This window comes from Carassius carassius, chromosome 35, assembly GCF_963082965.1.
Source record: "Carassius carassius chromosome 35, fCarCar2.1, whole genome shotgun sequence".
In the NCBI taxonomy this organism is placed as follows: domain Eukaryota; kingdom Metazoa; phylum Chordata; class Actinopteri; order Cypriniformes; family Cyprinidae; genus Carassius; species Carassius carassius.
Window position 1 is genome coordinate 15,328,451 of NC_081789.1, and position 26,527 is coordinate 15,354,977.

The window sequence follows — 26,527 nt, forward strand, 5'->3', positions numbered from 1 at the left end:
TAATGATGATCTGAATCAGGTGTACAGTATAACTGTTACCAGAGGCTTATCTTGCACAAACACACATGACTGTCTTTGCTCTTTAGAGACATTATCTCAAGGCTGATAACAGCAATAACCCACCAGTAGAGGCACATAGGGTTCACTTTCAAATCTGCACATTCCAAAATTCAAACATTGTATTGTATTTATCTATTTATTTCAAGCTAAACTAGTATTGTGTTAGAGAAAGCAGAGATAAAATATTACCTAAATCAGACTGGATGCCAAACAATAGTATAAATAGCATTACCAACTGCATGAAAAATATCCTACAACCCCTTGTGATCTATTTAAACTCTCTACTAAACAGAGATAAAGCCAGTTCCGAGATTTAATGTATACATTTACACTGATTTTAAGCTGAAACGCTATCACTATCATAGTCTTTGTACTAAGCTGACATCTGAGAAACTGATTAACAGTCATACAATTAACAAGATAAACAGGCATCATTCCATGCATAGAAATAAAAAAGATTGTTTTGCTCTTGCAGTCTACCAACATGTGCATGTGTGTTCACGTTAATGAAATGCACTACAGCTGTCTGAGTGAGGTGAATGGGAACATACAGTACTGGAGCTGCCTCAAGTAACCTAATCTGGTCCTGCATATTTTTTGAAGATGACCTTGCCATTGCTAGCACAGTCTGATCAGAGCCAAGTCTTTGATGATTTTACCACATTAAAATTAATGTTCCCAGTTTCATGCTCTACAATTAGCTTCCATGCATAAGCAGCCTAAATTACCAGTGTTCATGCTGGTGGTTTCTAGATAATCAAGAAATCTAGTAGGGAGCTGTGGTTCATACAAAAATAGAATATTTACTGAGAATGTACTCACCCGCAGGCCATCCAAGATCATCAGAGCAGATCTGGAGAAATTTTGGATTACATCACTTGCTCACCAATAGATTCTCTGCAGTAAATAGATGCCAAGCCAACCGATTCCAAACAAATTGATAAAAGCGTAACAATAATCCACATGGTGCCAGTCAATCAGTTTTGTTTAAAACAGTTTTGGACTGTTATCACTTATAAACAATACTTGATGGGTACATATTTATCTTCTGATTCAGACAAGACGACTTTTGTTGGAGGATTTGTATTTTAAGCAATGCTTTTTAGTTAAAAAAATGTCTGTTTACTACAAACAACCAGCTTTTCACTTCACAAGATGTTAATTGACAAACTGGAGATTTGTGGATTATTGTAATGTTTTTATTAGCTGTTTGGACTCTCATTCTGATGGCACCCATTCACTGCAGATGATCCATTGGTGATCAAGTGATGTGATGCTAAATTTCTCCAAATCTTTTTTAAAGAAGCAACAAACTCATTTACATCTTGGATGGCATGAGGGTAATTGGTTATAACATATCCCCATCGCTATGATGCTTTCTTAAATGTTGTTTTCTCACCGTTGTCATTTCTAATTGTGTGTTTATTTCATCACTGAGAGGAACGTGTGCATATTAACGGATTGATTCAAAAGCCGCTCCCAGCAGCGTTGGATGTTAGTATTCCACTGCTCAGGTATTTCAAACTTTTCTTAACACTTAATCAAAGAAATAAAAAGAACTTTGCTGTGAGTATATCGGGGCCTTTAAACTAACACCATAGTGCCCAAGATCAAGATAAATAGTTCAGTCACTGCAGTAAAACTGCACTGTAATTTGTTCATTTAATGCTTAGATATAAAAGTGTCCTCTAACTGAAAAATGACCTTATTTTATAATAATCATCTAAATAAAAAATAAACTTTATAATAACCATTCATGAACTGGCTAGGGAGCAACAAGACTTTTCTGAGAGCCAACAAAGCTGCCAAAACTATACTGCTATGCAAATCATTTGAAGCAAAGTCCATTTAAGCCACAGATAGGTTAGTTTAATAATTTAATATTTTGTTTAACAAAACATATTGCCTAATATTAGTGCAGCCCATATGCACACACAAATGGAAAGCACAGATTTTGTTTGTTTACTTGAGCAAATCACTGAAAAGCAATGAAAAAAAAGAAGGAAAAAAAAGAAAATATGATAAATAGTTAAATATGAAATCAGATCTCTTAGACCAAAGATTTTCAAACATGGGCCATGAACCCCTAATGGACCACAGGTTGTTTGAAGATCCATAAAGAATTTGAGAGAGAGAGAGAGAGAGAGAGAGAGAGAGAGAGAGAGAGAGAGAGAGAGAGAGAGAGAGAGAGAGAGAGAGAAAAGACTACACAAAATGTACGTTTTAGGCATGAGAAATAAAAAATATTAATCTAAGACATTCATTAAATATGTATAATACAATATTTTAATTCATTTACCAAATTTGATTACAGTTAATTTCTAAAAACAAAATTCTTTAAACTGCAATAGTCAAAAATATTTACTCATCTAATATTACTCTAATAGTGGCCAGAATGTAAAGAAATTTAATATGAAGTAAAGCAAAAAATATTTAAAGAATTTTCTCGGGCTTTAGTACAGTGACAATATACAAGCTCTATAATATATACATTTATTTAAATGAAGTCATATGAAAATCATTTTTATTTATAAATTTTAATCAATAAGTAAATACTTTTCAAATTTATTTTAGAATATAAAATCATCACATTTGAGGTTCTTGACTTCAAAAAAGTTTTAGTTCTTAGATCATGATTTGACAGATTGACAGAAAACGATTTGTTACTTATATGTTTCAATCTGAGTTTTACAGTCATTCCCAATGTTAACGGTCTTTGGCATACTCATTTTCTGCATTATGAGATCATTCTATGCTTAAAAAACAACAACAAAACAACAACAACAACAACAACAACAACAACAACAAAAAACAATCAGCAGTAAACAAATCAGACAGTGCAGACACATCTCTTTCGAAAATAACAGTGACGGATGGAAAAGTATGATTGATAATTATGGTTAGTGTGCAGGTGAACCAACAGCAGCGCAGTGAGGAGAACTGAAGCTTTTTGATCTCATTTTAGAGGCTGTCAAGTGCAAATGTGCTGCCGGGCTGTGCCAGACCCAGAGCGAAGGGACTGCAGTTCCTACCTCATTTAGTGGTTTTTGAAGATATGTGAGTCTGATAAAGCTATCAGCCATGCTATCCCTCAGCCTCAATAGACGAGCAGGTTGATAGCGCCAGACACTGCTGTCTATCTCAGCTGCCGCTTTTCCTTTGCATACTTGCCTTTCTGAGCTGCTAAACATCCTCTTATCTCTGAATTCCTGCCAGTGGTCCGATCGGCCAGATGGCTGGCTTAAGAGGGCACCGGGGAGGGTTCATTTCCATCAAGGGGGGGGTGAATGCATGTGGGGTGGCACATGCAACTTTGGATCGAAAACTTAAAAAAACCCAATGTCAAAATGCAAGGACTTTCAGAAGGAGAACAAGTTCTGTTTGTCTCTTCAGATAATTTGATGAAGGCAAATTTACTTTTGACATGTTTTTGGCCCTTTTCAGATCCTCTGATCCAAATACATCAAGTTGATGTCTTTGGACTGGGGAAATTCACAACAACTGATCGCTTTCAACAACTATACAAGATTTTTTGACCATCTTCTTTCGGCAGGTTGGTTGCATACCATGACTTGGATTTGTTGGAAAACTGGAGTAAAAATGCAGCTTTGTCATTAAAGTACATTAAACATACAAAACATACAAACATTATTTTAAATTGCAATAAACTACAAATACAATATCTTTATTTTCTCACTATCTTCCAACTCAAGAACACAAACCTTTTGAAGGCTTTGCTATCAGGCTTAGACGCTCTGACTCACATTTTACTTTTACCTCATTCACATTGTGAGGCCCAATGTTTTTCCTAGAAAATGTTGTTATGGTTTTAAGCAAATTTTAAATAAGTAATATCTGTGATAAATGTTTTATTCATTTTTACATCAAAACTCTACTGACATTTTCCCTTGACACTCTGGTCCTCATGAGAGTTAAAAGACAATGGAGGACGTTCACACTAATCTGGGTAGCCAATTATTTTTTCTTTTAAGCAGACCATCCCTTTGTTAATTTTCTTTGGTTTTCCAATTAAACAAGATAAAACATAAAAGCATATCAGCATTAATGTCAATCCTGATTTCTTTAAAGGGGTGTCTTTATGCATGCATAGTGAAGAAAGTTCTCAAATCCTTTCTAGTGCTGGTCTCTCAGTAGACAAAATTCAAAGGCCTTTGTAAGTCAGTGGCTAATGCACCAGGGAGAGTGAGAAGATCTGAGGATCTGTACTCAGTTTTGGGCTCAGTAAATTTCTGAACTTGCCTCCAAAGTGGTACGTGCTTCCTGTTGTGATCTGGACAGGCGAGGTGGTTCTCACTGCTGATGCTTCATCCCCATCAGTGGTCAACATGGCAAAATTCTCTTTGGCCAGGAAACGAACATCATGCCATTCTCCATCATTCAGACCAGAACCTATAAAAAATATGGAAAACTATTGATTAACATATAAAACAATGCTGCAACCTTTTCACAGCTGAATTTGTCAAGTAATAATGTGTACTTACTTTACACCTTGAATACATGTGATCTTAATTATTATTGAAAAATCATAGAATAGATATATTTCTCAAGTTAAAACATACATTTCAACAAATATCATGAATTATTGAACCATATCATACCAACATTTTGGGGGTAGTCACGCTACATGACATTTTGCAACCTAAACATGTCCTAAAAAGGTCAAATTATCTTATATTTTAAGACTAATTATTCTTGATAAATAATTATGTGTTCTCTCTTTGTTATCATTTGTTGTTGTTTTTTTCTTCTCTTGTTTCTAACACAGTAGTCATGACAAATGTCTTTTATCTGCACAAAATTATTTCAAAAATTAATAAGCTGTTAATCAAATACTGAATTTGTATGTGTAGTATATACATAATTTACAAAGGACGCATTAATCATAAATGACAGTAAAGATATTTACTGTATGATACAAAATATTTGTATTTAATTTGCATTTACATATTTTTCTTTTCCTTTCTACTTTTTCCTTTCAATTGATCAATGAAGAAATATTCCACAAGAAAATATATAAAAACATTTTTTTTTATGAAAAATAACAATTATTTTCTTGAGCACCAAATTAACATAGCAAAATGATTTCTAAAGGATCATGTAAGACTGAAGACTTAAAGGGGTCATATGATGTTGCTAAAAATAACATTCTTTTTTTTATTTGGTGTAATGCAATTTGTTTATGCAGTTTAAGGTTAAAAATACAACTTATTTTCTGGCCTTTTTACATGTTGTGCATCACGCTGTGTAAACATAAAACCATGTCTGCATTTGTGATCGGAGGAACAACAAACAACAACCGCTACTACACACTGCTCAAACTCGCGTTTGAATCATCATTGGCAAATTCTTTAAACTTAAACGTACTTACAGATTGTAAGTCAGAAACGCCACACAGTCCTTGCAAAGATTGAATTGCCCAAATTTATAGAATCGGACACTGGCATTATAGGCTACTCTTCCATGGAAACATTCCTCGTCCTCTATAAAATGCGCTGCACACATCTGAATGTTTGGGTTGAAATGTTTTGGAACAGTGTTGTAAATACAGCTTAACCACTGATTTCTAGTTGTGTCCTGTTTTGGACGGCCAAACAAAGTAGGTAAGCTTTCACAACGAAACACACATCGTCTCCACAACATTGTCGGTGGCGGCAACAGCAAGAATAAAAGTTGCACCTTCTTTCTTTGTTTGAACATTTTGGCTGCGTTATGCAAATCTTCCCACATTGTGACTTAGACCTGGGGACGTGTTAGAACGAGCCGTTCTAGGTAGGCTTGGTTGACTCTTAACTTTTATAAAGAATATCTCTTTGAATTTGAGACTTTAGTCTTTGCAACTTTACTCATCTTCTTTATGCAAGAGATTTTAAAACTCCAAAGAGAAAGAAAAAAAAAATAATTGCATCATATCAACCCTTTAAGACTAAAGACTTAAGATTTTTATTTTAAACTGTAATTAATATTTCAGATTATCAAGCGTGAGCATTTGTTCTGGCAGGTCACATTAGTCAACCTTGCATCAGCTGACTCTCAGCTGATCCCCATCTACCTATAGGAATACGACAACTATCTAAGCATTCATATATAAGATCCCTCAGTATTATCATGTTTTTGCATTGCTCAGTAGCTAATTACTCTCTTCCATCCCCAACTCCTCCTCTGTCAGTCAGGATTCAGCCTTCTGATTCTCATTTGAATCAGATTAATTATAAATGTGTACATAAAATTATTGAACTTTAATGATATCTGCATACATTCATGTTGGTTCTGTTCTGTTTACCCTGGGGGGTTATCGCTGCTCTCCCTGCTTTTATCCATGGTAGTCTGCATGGATGCGCAGAGACTTCTTGACAGAACAACAGTATGCTAATTGTCCATCATCTTTGACGATGGTCCTGACAGAAATGTTTTTTGTTTTTTTTTACTGTAGGTTTGATCAAATAAATGCAGAACTGGTGAGCAGAGACTTCTCTCAAACAAAAGCAAACTCAAACTTTATATTTTAAGAAATAACAATAAAATATTTCTGTCTTAATTAGGTTGTCTATGCTCAAATATTTTAATTAAGCTTTCTACTTTAACATTATATCAGGACAGTTTTCTTACCTTCACTTTCTGCCTTCAATCAATCAATCAATTAAAAAATCCTAATCCGAGATTAAATCCATAAAGAGGTGTATTCAAGTCAATGTATGCATGAATTGCATTTTTAATTAATAATAATAAAAAAAAAATGTTAACCCACATACAAACATATACTGAACAGGATTTTACATCTGGAATTCCAATGCAATCTGCAATATGCTGCTGATGATAAAATGACAAGTCTAAAAGTCTACTCCGAGGGCGGTTTCAGGACGAAAGGGGTTCAGGTTAACAAACCCACAGCAGCTGTTGATTTGACATCTCTGATTGATAAATCAGAGAGTTATTATTTACTCTGATGCCATCGTGAAGGGCAAAAGTCATCAGAACATAATAACCAGGCTGATGGTAGCTTAGAGCAATGGATTCCTTTCCACCATTAATCATGCACTGGTGGAAAGACATTAGCTCATTGGAGGTCCCCAGTGGCCAGTTTACCTCTATCTGTCACACACCACAAAACACTGAACAACTGTTCTCTCCTTCCTGACTGCTCTCACTCTCAGGCACAGTCCACTTGGCACGAACAAGGCCAAAGTACCTTACACGCCATTACCTCTGATAAATTTGTCTCTCAGAAGTTGCTGGTGATATGAAGGTACAGCGCTTTCTGCCATTTACTAGTATGTCATCCATCAGTTTCCCTCAAACCCTGTACATTTTGTGCTTGTGTAGGTGTATGAAGCGAACGGTGCACCAGACATGCCTGTCACGAGCTGTTCTGTGGGACAGTTGGACAAACAGATGGCTTTTGGGTACAAGATAAATTACGTTAAGTGCCCTGATATGACAACACAAGATAAAAAGAGTGTCAGTAATGTGTGAGAATTGGGTGTACAAAGCTGATGAGATTAAAGTGTGAGTTATGTCTGATTATTTCAGGATGCTATAAACAACAACGACAACAACAAAAACAGCCTTTTTAAGCAGGTTTAGTTCTAAACAGGTTGGTTACCAGCATAAGTGTTTTCATTATTGCCAAACACATATATCTTCAGCAATAACCAACTTGTGCCAGTAACAGACTAGAATTGGTCAATTAAAACCAATGAAGATTTAACAATATATTGCAATACATAAAAAAGCAAATAAGCACGACCCGTGTAGTCTGATACACAAACAAATGCCTGATTTGAACCGGTTCTTTTGAATCATTCAAGAGATTAACCAACTCAGAAGTTACTGGTCTGAATCAGTCGGACGAGTGACAAATCTTAAATAAATGCATTTATTTATAACAAATCAGCTAGCAGATTAATATACAGATATCTGACCTAAAAATGTCAAATTAGGGGGAAATCTAATAAATGGGAAGTATTTTTCCCTTTTCTGTCCTAGATTTTTGGGAAACATTTTGGAAAGAAGCAAATTATATTCATAACATATTCATAAATTCTAACAATTATATATTGTTATATAAAATGTGTGCGTGTATACACACACACACACACTCACCAGCCACTTTATTAGGTACTCCTGTTCAATTGCTTGGTAACACAAATTGTTAATCAGCCAATCACTTGGCAGCAACTCAATGCATTTACAAGTGTACCAGTGAGTATGTGTGTGTGTGTGTGTGTGTGTGTGTGTGTGTGTGTGTATGTATATATATATATATATATATATTAGTGCTGTCAATCGATTAAAAACTTTAACTAGATTAATCACACATTTTTTCTGTAAATACTTTAAATACTTGTTTAAATGACATCTTTTTATGAATGAAGGCCAGTATTACTGATATTAATACAGCTACTGATTTTTTTTTTTTTTTTTTACATTTATTATTAGGCTTCAAAAATATAACAGTTTTTAATTTAAGTAAACTTAAAACAATGCTAACATAAACCCATAATAAATGTCATGTTTACTCCTGCCCTTCCTGTCTTAACAGTTAGGAAATATACAGAAATTTAATAAAGTTATCAAAGTTATATGCAGTCTGCACTGCATAAACTATAAATTAAATAGTTAATCCTTATAAAAGCTACAAAAGTTATTTAGTCAAGAGCAGCGAGTCATTTTCTCTGTTCCCTTTGTTCTTTAACTTTACTGACAGGAAGCTTTATTGGCTGCTGTTCCTTTAAGAGCAGACAGACACGCGGATCTCACCGTTTATATACTGTCTATGGATCTCGCCTCATTCTCTCACAACTCTTTTTGTTCATTTTAGACTTTATATAAATCATTTAAGATTGCTCTTATGAGGATAATCGACAAAACTGGCACTTTGGCATGTTTATTGTTAGTTCAAGCGCTTAAGAGAACTGGATTCTGGCGCCCTGTCTATGCATTGTGTGTGTGTGTGTGTGTACGTGTATATGTGTCACATAAGGGCATTCACAGACAGCGCATTCTCTTTTGTCTTGCCGCGCTTGAAATGTTTAAAAGCATTTAAATGAATAAGAGCGTGATCATATAATGTAAAGCTATCCAACGGATGGCAGAAAATACGGATGATAAAATACGGAAAATATTTTGACACGTTAAACCAGACAAAAATTAATCGCATGCGTTAACGCGTTAACGTTGACAGCACTAATATATATATATATATATATATATATATATATATATATATATTTATATATATAGAAGTGCTTTAAAATGTGAAAATACTCATTAATTTAGATTAATTTCTCAGAAAACAAGACATATGTTTAATGTTCTAGCAAATGCATCTTGTTTTCAGGATGTTTAGCTATTGGAATACAAAATAAAATGAACAACGATACTGAACAACTGAACAAGATACTTTTTTATTTATTTAATTTTTTGCTGTACATGCAACATTTATTGCAATGACTATATGAATTTAAGTCTTTCTCCTTGATTTAAGACTTTTTAGGCCATAATTTGTGGAAGAGTGAATTAAGACTTTTTAAGCACCACATAAACAATGTAAATGTTGTGATTAAAAGAACTGACTTATATCACCTGCCCCAAATACCATCCACCAGAAAACAGGAATACATAGACACACACACAAAACGTTTTGTAAAAATTCTCTCCGTGCACACATACTACACTCAAATGTGTTCTAATTAGGTTAGAAAGGTGGATCATGGCTCTTGATGTACATTTCCACAGCACTATGTTCAGTCTTTTTTGCATCTTACATTACATCAGTGTGAGAGGGCAGCACCCCTGTATGTCCCTATGAGAGACCCTGCAGTCGTTACCCACCGTCACGGATTAATTAACACAATGTGGGTCCCTTGAACTCTGACAGATTAACCTACAGTCATTACTTTCCACCTGCTAAATCAGCTTTCTCGTGATAACCTTCAGCTCCTCAGGATCACACAACTGGTCTCTCTCTTCCAACTCCACTGAAAGAATAAGAGATGCTCATAGACAACAACGCCCAAACAGATTTTGATAAATGTCTGGTGGATTCCAGCCTCACAAGACCATTAAAGTGTGAATGACATCTGAAGGACTCGGTGCCCTTTAAAAAGCAGGTGCATCTTCATATGGGGTTCAAAGGTAGGGATGCAATTACAGGGATGCACAGCCTCCAGCTCTGTTTGTCATCATGGTAAGTGTGATATTTGAGTACGGCCTGCGAAAGGCTCTTTGCAACTCAAGCCAAGAAGCCCTAGATGCAATAATGTCATCAAAAAGGATTGCTGGAAAAGTTTCCGCTTCCTCACTACTCAGAGGTTCACAGACACCAAACCATGATTAATGTTAGGCTTTGCCAGCAAATAGAGCTCTTGGGAGAGCAGGAACTTCAAGCTTCAGCTTTTCCATGAATATGTTTTTGATAGTGGAGTGTCTGAAATTGTCTTAGAAGCTCCTTTTTTAAACATAGAGAGAGGGGTGCTAAAATATATATCATGCCTCCTCTGTCCACCCCACAGAAGAATATTAATGACTTATCCGAAGGAGGGCTTGGTTATGTGACCAATTCAGATTTTCTATGGATTTCACAGGCAAAATCGTTGGAGGAAATTCAGTAAGAATGAGTGATGCACCGATTTTGCATAGTGTCTGATTCACTGATGGACTTATTGATGATGTACTGGTAAAATCGCAATAGAACGTGCACACAATCTGCACTTTCAGTGAGTCTTATGAATAAGGTACAATACATTGAGTAAAAATTATGGAGGCTTGTTTGTGCCAAAATAAAGACAATTACTTAACTTCACTAATGTGTGAACTAAACTTCACTAAACTTCACCACACACGCACAATTGTATCACATTTTGTATCTGGTTAAGCTACTTTGTGGATGCTTAATAAATAAGACATTATTATTATTATTTTATTTTTTTGCATGTAAAAGTAATACAGCTGTTTAATGAACATTTCTTCTTTTCATTTTATGTGTTATATAAATCAGGTGATCAAATACACAACTGTTTAAAAGTTTTGGTTTTGGGTTGGTAAGTATTTTAAATGTTTTTGCTTATGTTCACCAAGGGCAAAGATACAGTACAAAACAGATATACTGTAAAATATTATTACAATTTTAAATAATTATATATATATATATATATATATATATATATATATATATATATTTCAGTGACAAGTAATTTTTGAGCATCCATTAATCCATTACACACCATTCAGAGTCACATGATCCTTCAGAAATCATTCTAATGTACGGAATTGTTGCTCAAGAAACCGTTCTTATTATTATCAATGTTAAAAGCAGTTGTGCTGCCTAAAGTTTTTACAGAAGTTTTTTTTTCTTTTCAGGATTCTTTGATGGATAGAGAGAACAAAAAAATAACATGTATTTTAAATATAATCTTTAATGTCACTTTCAAACAATTTAATGCACAATTGTTGAATACAACCCGAATTCCGGAAAAGTTGGGACGTTTTTTAAATTTTAATAAAATGAAAACTAAAAGACTTTCAAATCACATGAGCCAATATTTTATTCACAATAGAACATAGATAACATAGCAAATGTTTAAACTGAGAAAGTTTACAATTTTATGCACAAAATGAGCTCATTTCAATTTTGATTTCTGCTACAGGTCTCAAAATAGTTGGGATGGGGCATGTTTACCATGGTGTAGCATCTCCTTTTCTTTTCAAAACAGTTTGAAGACGTCTGGGCATTGAGGCTATGAGTTGCTGGAGTTTTGCTGTTGGAATTTGGTCTCATTCTTGCCTTATATAGATTTCCAGCTGCTGAAGAGTTCGTGGTCGTCTTTGACGTATTTTTCGTTTAATGATGCGCCAAATGTTCTCTATAGGTGAAAGATCTGGACTGCAGGCAGGCCAGGTTAGCACCCGGACTCTTCTACGACGAAGCCATGCTGTTGTTATAGATGCAGTATGTGGTTTTGCATTGTCCTGCTGAAATAAACAAGGCCTTCCCTGAAATAGTCGTTGTTTGGAGGGAAGCATATGTTGCTCTAAAACCTTTATATACCTTTCAGCATTCACAGAGCCTTCCAAAACATGCAAGCTGCCCATACCGTATGCACTTATGCACCCCCAGACCATCAGAGATGCTGGCTTTTGAACTGAACGCTGATAACATGCTGGAGGGTCTCCCTCCTCTTTAGCCCGGAGGACACGGCGTCCGTGATTTCCAACAAGAATGTCAAATTTGGACTCGTCTGACCATAAAACACTATTCCACTTTGAAATAGTCCATTTTAAATGAGCCTTGGCCCACAGGACACGACGGCGCTTCTGGACCATGTTCACATATGGCTTCCTTTTTGCATGATAGAGCTTTAGTTGGCGTCTGCTGATGGCACGGCGGATTGTGTTTACCGACAGTGGTTTCTGAAAGTATTCCTGGGCCCATTTAGTAATGTCATTGACACAATCATGCCGATGAGTGATGCAGTGTCGTCTGAGAGCCCGAAGACCACGGGCATCCAATTAAGGTCTCCGGCCTTGTCCCTTACGCACAGAGATTTCTCCAGTTTCTCTGAATCTTTTGATGATGTTATGCACTGTAGATGATGAGATTTGCAAAGCCTTTGCAATATGACGTTGAGGAACATTGTTTTTAAAGTTCTCTTACGAGAGCTCTCTCGTACTGCGTCTTAGCTAAGACGCTACGGGAAAAGTCTCTTTTCACGAAATACTGAAGCAAAAAATTATCCTTAATTTCGTATTTTTGTAAAGCGCATTTGCAGCAGTACACAGCCATAGGCGAGACGGCTCGTTTGCTCATTGGCTTGTTCAGCGGCAACTGCACAGCCTATCGAGCGCGGGCTGATGCAACATCAGACCAATAAGGGCGCTTCGCGCCCTTCTTGCCACTTCCCGCCGAAACGGGTGTGGCCCAACCTATAAAAGGAGCTCGAAAAGGCTGACTCACCTGATTTTTCATCTCTTCAGCGAAGCTCACGCATCGCTGGATCACGGAGGAAGCAAGCGCCGTCTGAGAAAGCACATCAGCAGGACGAGCCATTCTGAAGCTGCTGGCATCGCCGCCTTCCACTGCCGTTCCTGCTGCGCTATCCGGCGCCTATATCCTTTCAATCCTGTTATATCCAAGCTGTTCTTTATGTGTGTGTGTGTGTTCGCCCTGCGACACACACTCGTAAAAGAGCTCGCGTCTTTTTTAAGATGCCTTTCTGCGGCTCGTCAGAGCCCCACTCAGCGAGGGAGACCGGTACGTCATCTGTGTCTCCTGCCTGGGTGAAGACCATGCAGCGCTCGCTCGCTGATGGCGGATGCCCCCACTGCGAGCTGTTGCCATGGTGACTCTGAGGACTCGCCTGGCCTTTTTCTCTGAGCCTGCATTCTCCGCTGCGCTGAGGCGCCGTAAAAGCATCGCTTCCAGCGGATTCCGGAACCGTCTTCAGCTCAACCGAGCTCGCCGGTTCGCCCTGCTTCACCGCCCCACCCCCCCCCCCCCCCCCCCTGCATCGCTTCCCGATGGGCAGCGCCCGCTGTTTGCCGGCGCATCGTCCGAGGAAGTCGATCTCAGGGCCGCGTCGGGGGAAGAGGACACGCGCTTTCTGCTAGCTTCGGGCAGTGAGGGCTGGGCGAGCTCCGAGGATCTCGCGCCTTCTGCTCAGAAGCCCAGCAGACGAGCTGACATCGAGAAGGAGCCGGGGCGAATGCTCGTGTTGGCCGCGATGAGTCTCGGCCGCGAGTGGTTTGCACCAGCGCCCCCCCCTCTCGTTCCCGGCTGGATGGTATTTCCCTTTCGGATGAGCGTACTTCTCAAAGCCCGCCTCTTTTCTTCCTGAGCTTCACGAAGAGGTGGCGAAGGCTTGGAACGCTCCATATTCGGCACGAACTCGTTCGTCTGTCTCACTAGCATTCTCCACACTGATGATGCTAAAAACAGGAACTACCACTCACTTCCGCCGGTGGAACAGGCGATAGCGACGCACCTTTGTCCGCCCTCTGCTGGACGGCGGCAAAAGCGGTGTTGCCATCTAAAGCCTGCTGTGTGACGCTGCGTCGGCACTACTAACGATGGCTGCTTCATCGAAGCGCAGGTGTACGAGTTCCGCTGTGGCCGAGCTCTCACCCAAGCGCGCCGCTGTTTCAGTTCCAGGAATTGTGACTGTCTCAGCGTTTTCTGCAATGCACAAGCCTGCACAGTTGCCTGCTTGCCTGCACACAAAAGCCGTTATCACAACAGCTTCAGCAACGCAGCTCGAGACCCCCGTTCTCGCTCTACTGGCCGTCGCCCCGCGCCGCGGGGACCGCGGCAGAGGATTACGGTGAGGCCGGGAGCCCCGAAGCCATCCTAGGAAAGCCATCTATGCATGCTGCATGACGCTGCGTCGGCACTACACACGATGGCTGCTTCATCGAAGCGCCGGTGTACGAGTTCCGCTGTGGCCGGGATCTCACCTAAGCGCGCCGCTGTTTCAGTTTCCAGAGATTGTGACTGTTTCATCGTTTTTTGCAATGCGCAAGCCTGTACGGTTGCCCGCTTGCCTGCACACGAAAAACCGTTATCACGGCTACCCAGATATTTCCCGAAAAATGTGTAATTTCTGGTGTCCCGGCCACGGCCGATGGTGCTATAAATGTAGTGACGATGCCCACTGCTCAGTGCCCATCTCCACATATAAGCACAGCCCTGCACACAGGGCCTGCGCCCATAATGTCGACTCAAGTCGGTCGCGCACACTGCATAGTAAACGTGCCCACCCCTCAGTGCCCACAATTACTATGTCACACGCGTCATGTGGTTTCTGTAAAAACGAAACCCGTGCATGCTCGTCCGGCCATGGCCGATGGTGCTATAAATGCAGTGACGATGCCCACTACCCAGTGCCCATCTCCACATGTAAGCACAGCCCTGCACACAGGGCTAGCGCACATAAGATCGACACAGATCGCGGGGCTTCTGTAAAAACGAGGCCCGTGCACGTACATTCTGCACAGGCAGACAGCGAGTTGAAAGTGGTAAAAGTGCACACATGCAGCCCACGGTTACTCGCAGATATATCGAGTCCCACGGGACCCGCTCAGCCTCCCTCCAGTCGGTTAAGCGCCGGAACGGGGTCGAGGAAGAGCGATCTGCCCGCTGTGATCAGCGCGCTCCCCCCTCTGATGCGCAGCACACTCGAGCGCCGCCATTGCCCAGTCAACAGAGCTCGTTTCGCATCCAGCCCTTAGCCGTTCATGCAGATGCATGGTCAGTGCTTCCAGGGGTTTCGGATTGGGTGCTAGGCATTATAAAGAGAGGCTACTCGCTACAGTTTTCTCGACGCCCACCGCGCTTTTCAGCGCGCGTCGAAACTACGGTCAAAACAGAAGTAGCACACATACTTCGGGCCGAAATATCAAAACTGTTGAGCAAAGGGGCTGTAGAGCCTGTGTCTCAAAGCGAGGGGGGGCTGTACAGCAGATACTTTCTGGTGCCCAAGAGAGACGGGGGTCTCAGGCCCATACTGGATCTAAGACAGCTGAACAAGGCATTGATGAAACGCAGTTTCAAAATGCTCACGACCAGGAAGCTCCTCGCGCAGATTCGCAGAGGGGACTGGTTCATGTCAATAGATCTGAAGGACGCGTATTTTCAAATACAGATAGCGTCAAACCACAGGCGATATTTGAGATTCGCCTTCGAGGGCCAGGCATACCAGTTTGCAGTCCTGCCATTCGGCTTGTCCGTAGCTCCTCGTACGTTTACGAGGTGCATGGATGCAGCGCTCGCTCCTCTCAGACTCAGAGGCATACGAGTGCTGAATTATTTGGACGACTGGCTGGTTCTGGCCCGATCATGAGCGGAGCTCGTGGACCACAGAGCCGTTTTACTCGATCACCTCGAGAAGCTCGGCCTCAGTGTCAATTGGGCGAAGAGTTCGCTGAACCCCAGTCAGACGATCCTGTTTCTGGGTATAGTTCTGAACTCGTGTTCCATGACGGCGCGGCTGTCACCACAGCGCGCGATGGGCATTCAGCGTGCAGCGAGTTCTTTCCGCTGTGGCGCGACTGTGTCGCTCAAACACTGTCAAAAGATGCTGGGTCTCATGGCCTCAGCATCTCCGGTTCTGCGGCTGGGCCTGCTCCGCATGCGCCCCCTGCAGTTCTGGCTGAAGGCTCAGGTGCCGCGCAGAGCGTGGGCATCTGGCCGGCTGCATTTCAAGGTCGATCAGAGCTGTGTTGCGGCTCTAGCACCTTGGACAGCGAACGGCTGGTACCGATCAGGTGTAAGCCTGGGGACTTCCCCGAGTGTGAAAGTGGTGTCGACGGACGCCTCCACTTCGGGATGGGGAGCGCTGCTCGAAGGCAGACCGTCCTTTGGCCTATGGTCAGAATGGGAAAAGCTCCATTATATCAACTGCCTGGAAATGCTGGCAGTGGAGAACGCGCTGACGCGCTTTTGTCCCCATATCAAGGATCACCACGTCGTAGTCCTTTCGGACAACATGTCCGTGGTTTCCTACATAAATCGCCAGGGCGGTCTCGGGTCCCGAAACCTGTGCAGGCTGACGGAACGCCTCCTGATTTGGGCTCAGCGCAACGTGCGCTCGCTGAGAGCAGTGCATGTGCCTGGACTGCAGAATCTGGGTCCAGACAGGCTGTCCAGAGGCAATGTTCCTACGGGCGAATGGTCTCTACACCCGCAAACAGTCTGGCTGTTGTGGGAGAGATCTGGCATGGCGGAGGTGGACCTCTTTGCATCCCACGAAAACGCTCACTGCCCCGCGTTCTTTCCAAGAACGAAAGCGCGCTGTCACGGAGATGGCCGTGCTGCCCGCTTTATGCGTTCCCTCCCGTCTCCCTCCTTCCGCAGGTGATAGAACGGGTGAGAGAAACGAGATGTTCAATACTGCTTGTAGCACCTCTTTGGAAGAACCAACCATGGTTCCCAGATCTGATGCAGTTAGCAGATGTCGCCCCGTGGCCGGTACCGTTGAGGAGAGACCTCCTCTCGCAGGCCAGGGGCTCGATTTGGCACCCTCAACCGGAGTTGTGGTCCCACTATGTATGGGCACTCAACGGTTACCCGCTGATCTCGCCGTGGGAGTGCTAAATACCATCACTCAGGCTAGAGCTCCGTCGACACGACGTCTGTATGCCTCGAAGTGGTCAGTGTTCTCCAGCTGGTGCACAGCTCGAGGTTATTCACCCCTTAGTTGTGAGGTGACGGAGGTCCTCTCCTTCTTTCAGGAGCTGTTGGATAAGGGCAGAGCCCCATCCACGCTCAAAGTTTATGTGGCTGCCATCGCGGCATTTTCTGAAACGGCGTCCGGTCAGTCAATAGGAAGGAATGATTTAGTCATCCGGTTCCTCAGAGGAGCTAGGAGGCTGAATCCTCCCAGACCTCCGTCAGTCCCTATGTGGGACCTCGCGGCGGTTTTGGAGGCCTTGAGGGGTCCCCCTTTCAAGCCTATCCAATCGATTAGCCTTCAGCATCTGTCGTTCAAGACTGTATTCTTGTTGGCTCTCGCTTCTGTGAAGCGTGTGGGTGATTTGCACGCGCTCTCGGTGAGCCAGTCGTGCTTGGAGTTTGGGCCCAATGACTCAAGAGTCATACTCAAACCTAGGCACGGTTATGTGCCGAAATCCCTCAACACACCGTTTCAGGCTCAGGTTATTGCCCTGTCTGCCCTGCCGGTGTCAGGGGAGGATGGAGACTCGAGTCTTCTTTGCCCTGTCAGGGTTTTAAGAGCTTATGTGTCTCGCTCTGCTGCCTTTCGGCAGACGGAGCAGCTACTTGTCTCGTTCGGTGGGCGTTCCAAGGGAATGGCTGTTTCGAGACAGACGCTATCCAGATGGATAGTTGACGCCATAGCGTTAGCTTACGCTTCCAGGGGCCTTCAGTGCCCATTGGGCGTCAGAGCACACTCCACAAGAGGCGTCGCCTCGTCATGGGCGTGGTCTACTGGGATCTCCTTGCAGGATATATGTATGTTTGGCCTCGCCGTCTACATTTATCAGGTTCTATAACCTGGAGGTTCCCGCCTTGCAAGCAAGGCTGCTGTCGGTATAGGCGAATCAGGGCCCTGAGGGGAATTCTGAGTTCACGAGCGCTATGCGCTGCCGACTGTTATATGGGCAGTATTGCGTAAGACCCGCATTGCCACATTGGTCAGGCCTTGCCTCGGCTGTGTGATGTCATATTGCCGCATCTACGGATGCTGCTAGATATGGGACGGAGGGCTTTTTCCCTTTTCTGTCCTGGACTCTCTGTGAGTCCCTCAGGTGACTGTGCACTGTAAATCCTGGGCGTTGCTTCAGGTTTATTGGTGTGTGATCCCTGCGCGCACGGCGTTTTACATTGGGTTCCCGTAGCGTCTTAGCTAAGACGCAGTACGAGAGAGCTCTCGTAAGAGAACGTACTCGGTTACTAAACGTAACCTCGGTTCTCTCTAGAAGAGCGAACGAGTACTGCATTCTCTGCCGTGCGCACGATTCACTCTGGTTGATGAAATATGAAATAAATCAGGTGAGTCAGCCTTTTCGAGCTCCTTTTATAGGTTGGGCCACACCCGTTTCGGCGGGAAGTGGCAACTTATTGGTCTGATGTTGCATCAGCCCGCGCTCGATAGGCTGTGCAGTTGCCGCTGAACAAGCCAATGAGCGAACGAGCCGTCTCGCCTATGGCTGTGTACTGCTGCAAATGCGCTTTACAAAAATACAAAATTAAGGATAATTTTTTGCTTCAGTATTTCGTGAAAAGAGACTTTTCCCGTAGCGTCTTAGCTAAGACGCAGTACTCGTTCGCTCTTCTAGAGAGAACCGAGGTTACGTTTAGTAACCGAGTACGTTTTCCACAATTTTTTTACGCAGTCTTTCACAGATTGGAGAGCCTCTGCCCATCTTTACTTCTGAGAGACTCTGCTTCTCTAAGACAAAGCTTTTATAGCTAATCATGTTACAGACCTGATATCAATTAACTTTATTAATCACTAGATGTTCTCCCAGCTGAATCTTTTCAAAACTTGCTTTTTTAGCCATTTGTTGCCCCCGTGCCAACTTTTTTGAGACCTGTAGCAGGCATTAAATTTTAAATTAGCTAATTAAGTGGATAAAAGTTTAAAATTTCTCAGTTTAAACATTTGCTACGTTATCTATGTTCTATTGTGAATAAAATATTAGCTCATGTGATTTGAAATTCCTTTAGTTTTCATTTTATTAAAATTTAAAAAACGTCCCAACTTTTCCGGAATTCGGGTTGTAAAAGTATTAATTTATTTCAAACAGCACTGAAAAAGTAAAACTGAATAGAATAATTGCCTGTAAATTCCATAACTGGACTGTTATTAGTATGACTCCAGAAAAAGCCTTTTGTTGACACAATAAAAGACTTTGGCAAAACCCTAACACTAAGTGGGCATACAAATTGTCTATTTTGACAATGCATTGGCTATTTTGAGTGAAAACCCGCTGATATTTGTCCAAGCAGTGTTTAAGACCACATCCTGTTTAATTCACACCTCTAGACTGACCTGGCACAAAGCTACAGTTTGCTTTGTGTCTTGGCTTTGGTCTGTTGTATAGTCCATTTCTTGAGGCACAGCCTGTGGGCTTCAGGGGACAGAGCTCAGACTTGCCATTATTGTTAGCAGAGGCTTTTGTCAGTGATGTAAAATACACATGACCACCCGATGACCTTCACACATTAATCCTTGAGGAAACAGAAATATTTCCAGTCATTACTATTAAATTATTTCAATTGCTGCACACAGATATTTCATGTTGTCCTCACACATTATAATAACACACCATACTGGCATTTTTCTTTTCTTAACATGAAAAGGAAAAATAAAAAAGTTGATTTTAAGTAACTGAAGAAGAGACATCTCTTCTTCATATCAATGGGTGATAAACAAATGTGTAGATGTTGTGCCAACAACATTGGATATTTCAGCAGAAGCCTGTGGGATAAACCTGACATTCTCTGCTCCCAGTCACCTCCACATATCACATTGATTTTTGAACCCATCGCCATCCTGAAGGGGACAGGAAAATGAGAGAGAGAAGGCGCTGGCTCTGAAGCAGACAAAACTCCTGTTTTCCTCTGGAAAATTACACGGTTAATGAGGGTTCACAGGTCAAGGCTTTGATTTTTTTCGAAGTTTTTTTTTTTTTTTTTATCTTGGCAAAAGAATGGCCTGCAGTGTTTAACTAGACACAGAGCTATTAAACAGAGGCCAATGTAACAGACAGTATCCGAGTAAGAGTGGCTAAGATAACAGGGATCTCACATAGACATGATTGAAAATAGGCAAAGTCATGGACATAAGATATCCTTTGTCTGATTTTACTGTACATTATGGATGAGCTAGACATAATAGCACTGTTCCAATACCAATGCCTCACTGCCTACTGTCTACATAGGCATCCCTAACCACGACTGAACCCTAAAAGTGACTGATTAAGAACCTTGGCAAACTTGACAAGGACCCACAAATATGATGATCTCCTCATGATCCCTTTGCTAAAATATGACATACGTTGACATTCAAAAGTTTTTTTTTTTTTCCAAAGAGTTCATATAATGCGATTTCTATTTTTCCTTTTCTTTAGTGTGTTATGTAGCTATTTGTGCATGTATAAGATCTGCAGAGTTACAAAGCACAAAGTCTCCCAGAAAATGATTTATTCTATCTAAAAGAGAAGCTGATCAAGATGGGGCTAAAATGCCTTATTCAAACATGCCCCCACATGTCTACGTCACAATGTGTAAATATTTATGTAATGCTGCTCAAATGATCATGCAAAGAAAGAAGGCATGGTTTCAGGGACCACAGTAGTGTTGATGCAGCCATGTCAGGGAGACATGCTGTGTGTTTCTGTACAAAAGCACTTTATTTGGTCTTCCGAAAGTAGATGTAATGAGGAATCGTTTAAGATTTAGTTACAACAGAACAGCATAACCCAGATCGAATTTGTGCAATCCATTTTATGCACAACAGTTTTGTGAACCTAGGAGAGCAGCCTACAAGGCTGGCTGTGCAATTGCCTGTTCAAATGCAGAGTTTTGTGCCATGTAGAGTATCACGTCACGTGTGTGTGTGCATGAGAGTGAGACAGGGTCACATCACAGCAGAGGCAGCTTTCTTAATCATAGGTTGTGTACTGGAAATACATACATCATCACTGTCACGCAACTCTGTTCCCATATACATACATACTGTATATATATATATATATATATCAGTGTTGTAGTCGAGTCACCAACTGTCGAGTCCGAGTCGAGTCTCGAGTCTCAGTGTTCGAGTCCGAGTCCAAGTCCGAGTCACCAAAGAAGAGTCCAAGTCGAGTCACCATTACCAGAGTTCGAGTCCGAGTCGAGTCTCGAGTCCCGTATTGGAAAATAAATTACGTTTTTTGAGGAAAAAATAGCAACCAACTGAGTTGGTAGGCATTGAAGTCCATTATATGAAGAAAACATCCTTAAATGTTTTCCTTAAAAAACGTAATTTAAGAAAAAATGCCATGGATATCCTGGATGGCATTGGGAGGAGTAAATGATTAGGAAATTTTTTAATTTTGTGTGAAATAATTCTTTAACACTGTATTACAGAAATACACTCGGCGAAAAAAAGAAACGTGCATTTTACAGGACACTGTATTTTAAAGATACTTAAAACATAAAAATCAATACGATATGCCAAGAGAGGGAGAGAGAGAGAGAGAGAGAAAGAGTGTGTGTGTGTGTGTGTGTGTGTGTGTGTGTGAGAGAGAGAGAGAGAGAGAGAGAGAGAGAGAGAGAGAGAGTTTGTGTGTGAGTGACCGAGTGATTCAGCATGAGTGCGTTTGTATGTGTTCAAGTGAATGTGTGTGTGACGGCACGCGACTGGTCAGAAAGCAACGTGTAACGATAAGGGCCATTCAAATATCGCGTCTTTTGCACGCTAAGTTCGTTATTTCCAATGAAGGCGCGCGGTATGCACGCTCATAATGGAAGCATCCAGGCGTGTCAGCACCGCATCGAGTTAAAAACATCTCAACTTTTCAGAATGCCACAAGCGCACCGCGGGTCATGTGACAAGAACTAACCAATCAGCTTCATCCTTTCCCACAAGTGCTCGAGCGCTTTGGAAAAAAAGTAAAGTGAAAGTAAAGTGAGTGACGTCAGTGAGTGTGTTGTCAAGCAAAGAGAGCGAGCAGTAGCAGTGTCTGTGAGGGAAAAGAATAGATCCCGGCCGGTCTTGGGCACGAAACATTTTTTATAACATTTTTTGTCAAAAACAACGTGATGAATGCTCAAGTCCGATTTTATATATCCTCTAGTCCGAGTCCAAGTACGAGTCATCAGTCCGCGAGTCCAAGTCGAGTACTCCATCACTGATATATATATATATATATATATATATATATATATATATATATTTATATATATATATATATATATACATATATAACATATATAATAGTGCTAGTTATGCGCACAAAATTCAATTATTAATTAAAAAGTAGTGTATTAGGTACTTTTTTCATTTAAAAATAATGCTATATGAGCAAAAGTGCAGTAACGTTTGGTTTGCAAACACTTTAAACAAATAAGGTGCTTTTTTCACCAGTATTCATTTTACATAGCAGCAAAACAATTTCTTGTAAATCTCAACTTATAATATGTAATCAAATAAAATATAAAACCAAAGCTATTTGCCACTGCCAGGGCATTAATGTTTTTTTAGAAAATATTTTATAGTTTGTTATAGAAAAATAAGTTAAGCTCAGATCATACAATCATACAATCACTGTTGGAAAGGGTTCAAACATGTAGAGGTTTTGGAAAACCAAAGAATGTGCAGGAACTGGAGGTTCCTCTTCATTAACTCAAGCTGCGTCGAACACTATGGGGAACGACATTAGCATGAGTGACTCTGAATATCGCGTGCTATCTATCCAATGGAAGGGCGTGACTTCGCGGGCAGGAAGACATAAGCGACCAGGAAGCTATAAAAGCACATACCGTGCAGTTGGCATCAGCTTTTTTGTCTTTCAGCAACCACTCTGTGTGTGCATGTTATCAGTCTGTCTTGTGAGTCTTATTTGGTGTTGTCTGTTCCCATAAGCTCCACAATGTCTAAAAGCAAAACAAAGTTAAAACATTTGGGCGATAGCAGATCACGCTTCAGACTGTGTGTGGTCTGCTTGGGAAAACTTTCTAGCCTTCACCAGCATTCCCCGCAGGTCTAGCCACACTTCTACCGAGGCAGAGTGGCAGCTGCACTCATGGGGTTCACAGGTAAATCTGACAGAGGGAATGGAGACCTTCCTCCTCAAGGAGAAATATCTCCTTCCTCATCTGCCAGATCAGGCATGCAATCCTTGGGATTGGAAGTCAGTTCCACAGTTTCTTCCAGCCGGGGATAGGGATCGACACTTCACCTGTCTTCCTCCGAGGAAGTTGATGTGGAGAGTGTCGAAGAGGATTTGCCTCCACAATCGCCCCAGTATGAGGAGATGCCCCTCCGCATACCAGCTCCTCATACCACGAGGCTAAAAAACAGAGCCTCTCGTGTTCCCCCACGTTGGGACAGAGATCCTCAGCGATGCTCTGGGCTGGGGACTTGAAAGCTCAAAGCAGATCTTAGGGCTTATTGAAGCTAAGAAGTCCTCGGCCAAGAAATCCTGACGTGAGGAGGTCAGGACTTCAGAGGGCAGCCGCTACTGGGGTAAAGTATCTCAATGGGTCCTGCACACAGTAGAAAAAGGCTATCGCATTCAGTTCGGCTCTCCACCGCCGAGATTCAATGGGTTTATTCCCATGTTGTTCGGACCTGAGCAGGCTCTGGTTATGGAACAAGAAGTGAACACCTTAAGGAAGGAGGCCATCGAGGTGATCCCTCCTCAAGACAGGGAATCCGGGTTTAACAGCCGGCATTTCAAAGTTCCAAAGAAGAATGGGGTTGCATCTGATTATAGATCTGCATCAGTTAAACCGCTCAGTCATGCGACTGAAGTTCAAGATGCTCACCATCAAGCATGTTGTATCTCAAATCAGATCCAAGGACCGGTTTGTCACAATAGATCTCAAAGACGCATACTTCCATGTCTACATCCTTCCCCAACACAGAAAGTTTCTGAGGTTTAATTTTGGGGGCAAAGCATACCAATATCGAGGACTTCCATTTGGCCTTGCACTCTCACCCTGCACATTCATGAATTGTGTAGATGCTGTTCTGGCTCCAAAAGACTGCGAATTTAGGGCATCTGCATATTAAACTATATTGACAATTGGTTGATTTGAGCTCAATCGGAGCAGATGGCAGTTCGAAATAGAGGTGTCATTCTTGCCCACATGGAGGAGCAGGGTTAGAGACTGCTGGCCTGCTGTACATGAGGCCTCTATAGTGGTGGCTCATGTCCAAGGGATTTTGAGAGATATATCTATAGAAAGCCTGACATGTCTACTTTAAAACTAAACTAAAGTGCTGCCGAAAACAAATATTCTGTGATAAAGTAATCTATATGAAAATAATGCGATGTCCATTTTTTACGTCTCCCTTCATTATCTTCTGATGCGACCATGCCCCTGCGATGAACGGCCTATTCAAATTATAATGTTTCACAAAAGCGTGTGGCTTGAATACACCCACACAACAGAAGACAACACAGCGAGACTTAAAGTTGTTTTTTTTTATTTTACTGTTTGCTTCGCGATGAGAGGAATAAGACATAATTCACCCCAAAAAGATGTGATGTAGATTACCTCAGGATTTGAGATTTGGATTTCATCAGAAAAAAAAGAATGAAGCGCTTTATTCAGCGGAGATCATAAACATGAGTAAGTGTCTTTTTTCTATATAAATATACTTGTACTAGTTTTAACATAGCGTTTAAACATTTTACTAGTTAGACATTTTCCTAACTATAATTCCTGACTAAATGTATAATCAAGTGAAACATTATGAAGTTCAATAACAATATACACTATAGCTACCATTCAAAAGCTTGATGTAAATAATATAAATGTAACAAATAAATGTAAATGTAACAAATGTAACAAACAATGCTGTTCTTTCAATTTACCCCCCCCCCCCCCCCCAAATCTGAAAAAAAAAAAATATTCTCAGCTCTTTTCAACATTAATGTGAGAGCAGATGTCCTGTCGAGACAGGGGCAGAGGCCTGGGGAATCGATGCTTCACCCCGAAAAAAAAAAGTGGTGAAGCAGATATGGAGAATTTTTGCCAGGCTCAGGTGGACCTCTTAGCTATTCAAAGAGATGCAATGTCCCCTCTGGTTCTCTCTAGTTCATTCAGCTCCCCTAGGACTGGACGCTATGGTGAAGACTTGGCCGAGGCTTCATCTGTACACTTTTCCCCCCATCGCGCTGCTCCTGGGAGTTCTGGTGAGAGTATGCCGGGATGAGGATCAGCTGTTATTAGTAGCCCTGTTCTGGCCTGGCCAAGTATGGTTCTCAGATCTGATCTCACCCCTCGATGGCTCTCCATGGGAGAGTGTACTCTCACAGGTGCGGGGTACGAAAATTCACCCCCGCCCGGGGTTGTAGAAACTGTGGGTGTGGCCCCTGAGGGGGAACAGCTCATAGCATCCGGTCTTTCAGCCGAGTTTGTTGAGACCATCCTCCAATTCAGAGCTCCCTCAACGAGGAAACTGTACGCTATGAGGTGGAAACTCTGCAGTGTTGACCCATTACACCTTAAAAGTTTATGTGCGGCCCCATTGCAGCCTACCATGTCCCCAGTATGGTCCCGTGTTCCCCCTTTGGACATGGTTGTAGTGTTAGTGGCTCTCTGTAAAGCTCCATTCGAGCCAATTCTGGAGATATCAGACCGTTATCGGACTATAAAGACTGCTACTACTACTGCTACTGCTACAACTGCTACCTACTCATCTTGACTTTGAGCCCGGCATGGCCAAAGCATTTTTATACCCTCAAGAAAGTGATGTTCCAAATGTTCCCTCTGTCACACCACAATCGATAATGCTGCAGCCTTCTGTCCTCCTCCCTTCCGGGAGCCTGACCAGAAGAAGCTTACCTGTATGTGTCCAGTTCGAGACGGACCAACTGCTTGTGTGCTATGGTCCTCCCAAAAGGGGTCTTCCTGCAACTAAGCAGACCCTTAGCCATTGGATAGTTGAGGCTATCAGCTTGGCCTATGAGTCCTCTGATCTCCCCTCGCCGATGGGAGTCAAGGCTTACTCCACAGAGGGTATGGCAGCCTCCAAGACTTTCTTAGCAGGTGTATCGATGCAGGACATCTGCAATACTGCAGGATGTTCCACGCCCTCCACCTTTTTTGAGGTTCTATGACCTTGATATGCGACCCACTCCGGGCTCTTCTGTTCTCTCACCTTGGCTCTGATCTTCGAATACATACTAGCAGGGATGTGGAAGTCTGGCATTGTGGGAACCTCGTTCCTCATAGCGTTCGACAAAGCTCAAGTTCCTGAAGAGGAAAGTCTCA

General features: G+C 41.9%; 1 protein-coding gene across 1 annotated transcript in view; it reads right to left on the reverse strand.

Annotated features, from left to right (window-relative positions):
• LOC132115626 (contactin-associated protein-like 2) overlaps positions 1 to 26,527 on the reverse strand; it is a 455,893-nt gene that overhangs the window by 190,850 nt on the left and 238,516 nt on the right. The window contains exon 12 of the mRNA XM_059524041.1: positions 4,321 to 4,470. Coding sequence (XP_059380024.1) covers positions 4,321 to 4,470 — 150 coding nt within the window. The remainder of the gene's footprint in view (positions 1 to 4,320; positions 4,471 to 26,527) is intronic.